This window comes from Rhipicephalus sanguineus, chromosome 10, assembly GCF_013339695.2.
Source record: "Rhipicephalus sanguineus isolate Rsan-2018 chromosome 10, BIME_Rsan_1.4, whole genome shotgun sequence".
In the NCBI taxonomy this organism is placed as follows: domain Eukaryota; kingdom Metazoa; phylum Arthropoda; class Arachnida; order Ixodida; family Ixodidae; genus Rhipicephalus; species Rhipicephalus sanguineus.
Window position 1 is genome coordinate 36,566,816 of NC_051185.1, and position 4,136 is coordinate 36,570,951.

Here is a 4,136-nt window from a genome sequence, read left to right on the forward strand (position 1 = left end):
GAAATACCGCTATAAAGACAATCAACCTCAACCTGTAAAATACATGTCCCTCTTATAAGGTCATGCGTTGTGAAATTTCCACGCTCGGTGTATTACGCACTCAATCTTCGGCCACTATGTCTGGAAATAGATGACATTTTCTAGATGTCTCTCATTCATAAAGGGACACCTGCGCACAGCTATCCCGTAGCAGAGTACGCTAGAATATCAGTAATCCACCATTTGTTCTGACCCCTCTCCTTCTCCTTGAGCGCAGGCGAGCCAATATGGGTTAGTGAAGCAGAAGTTCAAATGTCGACTATAGGCGTTCTCTAACTAAGAAATTATGTGTTACCAGTTTGTGGTGGTGGCTCTATATAACTATAGTAGCAGCAGGTAGGAGGCATCTTGTACTTCAACGACACCGTAGCGCGTGTGGTATTCCCAAGGCCGCGAAATGGCTCAGTTTCCCCATCAAAACAGGCTCACTGGAGTTTCAGCTGGTTCATACCTAATAGTTCAACTGCAACAAGTGCAACAAAATTCGGTACACAAAAAACATGGCAATGCGTTTTTTTTTTTTTTTTTGCTGTTCAGCGCCTTGTGATGTTGTTTATTGCATTCTTTCTTTTTTTGCTCATTTTAAGCTATGAAAACAAGAATATACCAATAAGCCCATTTCCTCATTCTTTATTTCTTTCATCAGCCATTACAGAGACGCAAACACTAGGTGCCATTACCGAGACCACTACTGAAGATAGAAATTGACACTAGACATCTCGATTGTGCACTATCTAGTTCCTTTTTGTGACCTATCTCATGTGCATTGCGGGTACCTAACAATATTTTCCACTATTATTTTCCTCTTATATACATCTGTTGTGTTACATGTGATAGCAATCCTCTCCTCTGGCCACTGCAGGAGGAAGCAGAATGGAGAGTTTGGCAAGTTGATTGATGTTCATCGTGGAATAAAAACAGCGTGACAGGTTAGACACAGAGAAGAGAAACGACACAGTGCACTTTCTCTTCTCTGTGTCGAACCTGTTGCGCTGTTAGGAGGAGGACACGACGGGTGACCGCTACGACGCACCCACCTCGCTGTCTTCTCTATCATTTGTTCACCTTCTAAGACGCCCTGGTGTCAAGCTACGTCAAGAGCAGCGTTCAGAGAACTTCATACCAACACCGTAATTTTAATTGGACTATACATGTTGATCATCCCTTCAAACACTGATGCCGGATTCTATAATCAGCTTTACAGATGAATCAGCCTGGCCCTTCTCAGGCTGACTATCGTGCGAACGCCTGCCGTAATGTCGGGAGTTTTAGCTCAGCATAGAATAATACTACGTGCGTTCACGGCAGTATTATGGCGTGCCACGGCAACACGACTTCGTTGTAGCTAACGGAACCGGCGATACCTGCGTAGAGGACTGGATCGCGGAGTACGAACACGTAAGCGCTCATTTGAAAATGAGACTCCGAATCATATATTTAGGACAAACACTAGAGAAAAGGCTGAGCCGAAAGAGCACCGACCACAAGAACATGACCATTACATACCATTGTAATTGCTGCCTGTTCAATTACTATTTACAGAACGGCAAAAATTAGCGCTCTGCAACCCTCCTAAACTGGCAATATACACCAAACGGGCGCTTTTACCCACCAGAGACGTGCGAACGGGGCTTAGCGTTTATTTGTAATGCTTTGAAGAAAGATTCAAGGCAATTTAGGTAATTTACTGCGCCTGCGCCCAGAACTATTGAACTTTGCACGCACTTTTGCTAGATGGCACCATCATATGCAAATGAGTTCAAAATCGCGGCCGATTGCGCGTCTTGTAAATCGCAGTGCGTCGTCATCTGCACTTTTCTGTTGACATACGCTACTTTACGTGACCTAACTCTCATTTTCACCGATGAAATACTACGTCATGTCTAGCAAGCGTCTCACGATCTGGTAACGTTCGCAGTGTAGTTTAATGGCAGATATGGCAGCGCCCTTCTGGTGGGATATTCTAACACATGGGCCCTATGCGGATGTTTTCCTCTAGATGAGTGGTTCGCAGCCATGAATGTTTGGGGGATCCCTTGTGAATCTTCCGAAGTGATAAAGGACCACTTACAGTGAGAGAAAATAAGCTGAGAGGAATGGGAAAATATGGTAACACGCATCACATAACGATTTTTTCCCTCACTCGTGCTGGCTCCGGTGCCGGCGGTGACCTTTCGCGTGTCATAAGGCATTTGAGGCTTTCGCATTGCAAAAAAAAAAAAAGAACTTGTGCACTTAAGACTGCAGTGGTCATGAATGGAGTCCCTGTGTCCGAGCTCTCATAACTTTCCCCTTCACAACACTCTGTTGGGCAGTGAAGGATTTCACTTTTTCCAAGTACATCAGTGCTCCTTTAGCTAAACCTCTTGGCACTTTCCATCCTTTAAAGGTTTACTCTTTCCTCCTCTTCTTCCTGAGGCAGGAGCGCTTGCTACAATCTCTTTTGTAGATAAGTGGAGCATGTCTCCACGTGAGAGTCACAGGTGACATAGTCCTCAAAACGTTAAGCGTGGTCTGTGCCAATCCTTCCAGACAATTTCTGATCAGTATGGTGTGAGAGACCATTGGATCGTGTCACAAAATATGTTCGTAGAACTGAAATGCGCTCTGCACTGATTTCGTTAAACTGAAACACTTTAGCATTGGGTCCAATGGCGCTTCGGCGGGGTTTCAAAAAAGTTCGTACAACTGAATAGATCGTTTACCTGACGTTCGTTCAAGTGATATTTTACTGTAGAAAAACCGTGGTACCCATCTTCTGCCACACACATTTAGGTGAACTTTGCTACAATAAAAGAAAAAAAAGTACATTTGCTATTGATGCTTTCAATCCGCATGATAATTGTGATTAACCTACTGAAGAGGTTATGAAGTATTTGTGGATTCAAAGCGTACGAAAACCAATCTCGTTGGGGTGAGGTAATAGTTTATGAACAGTATATTTAGCAGAGATCACTTAATGAACACTTCTTCACGTAAGAATGAAGAAACCCCTTGTTTTCTCCTTTTAAACCGATCTGGAGTGTCACTTCGGATATTCGTATATTCTTTTCAATATTCTCCATCTCTTCACAATGATACAGAATGTGTCCGTACAATATTGGCACTCTGAAGGATTGTCTATGAAACACGCCGTTATAGATGTATCGCTGGATACGTAGTTACATCTCAATGCGATCCTTTTTTGTGAGCACCGAAGACGGCCAAACCTCTCCACATTACAGCTACCGTGGCGTCCCCCAGGGCGGCGTACTCAGTCCTGTATTGTTCAATCTTACGCTGATTGCCCTCCTTGAGCACCTGCCAGCACAGTGAAGATCTCAATGTACGCGGATATATCTGCATTTGGACGTCCGCCGTAACACGCCTGCAGTTGCGAGCGAGAATTCAAAGAGCTGCCGCTCAAAACTGCCCGTTACCTACCTCCGTAATCGAGGCTTTGGAGCTTTCTTCCGAGAAATGCGCCCTCGTGGCTTTTACGCGCAAACCTATGAATCATTACGGCGTATTCTCATGGCCAAACTATACCGTATATTCGGTCGTACAAGTTTCTGGGTGTCATAATGACAGGGATCTCTCATGGAGCCATCACGTATTGTACATAAAAAAGCGTTGATCGGCATCTGTCATCTATTGAAGTTCTTCGCAGGCAAGACTTGGGGAATGTCACCAAGTGCTATGCTACAGCTGTACAGGGTACTTTTCCTCTGCTTCCGCGCTACAGCTTGCCCGCGTTAACCAACGCAAGCAAAACAAGCCTACGATACTACAAGTGTTCAGGCCCAAGCGCTCCGAATTTGCCTAGGCTGCCCTCTTAGCGCGTCGACGGTGGCTTCTATAGCGATCGCCAGAGACCACCTCATCAGACACATATTGATGTCGAAGCACTCAGGACACATATAAGGCATCTTGCTCGGACTCCCCCGTCACCACCTAGCCTCTTTACACAGTAGACCGACCATGCACCTCTTTTTGCCGACGGCAGCCGCATATCGCGAGTCTTTGCCAACAGGCTTCACGCCCGCTGCGAGACCTTCAGTTCCTCCGTGGTGCCTGACGACTCAGCCTATCATCAGCCTGGCGATACCCGGCATCCG

At 45.5% G+C, this 4,136-nt stretch overlaps 1 protein-coding gene across 1 annotated transcript in view; it reads left to right on the forward strand.

The window, feature by feature from the left end:
• Nucleotides 1–266: 266 nt before the first annotated feature.
• LOC125756253 (uncharacterized) overlaps nt 267–4,136 on the forward strand; it is a 9,857-nt gene continuing 5,987 nt past the window's right edge. Inside the window, exon 1 of the mRNA XM_049420049.1 lies at nt 267–270. Within this exon, the coding sequence (XP_049276006.1) occupies nt 267–270 (4 nt within the window). The remainder of the gene's footprint in view (nt 271–4,136) is intronic.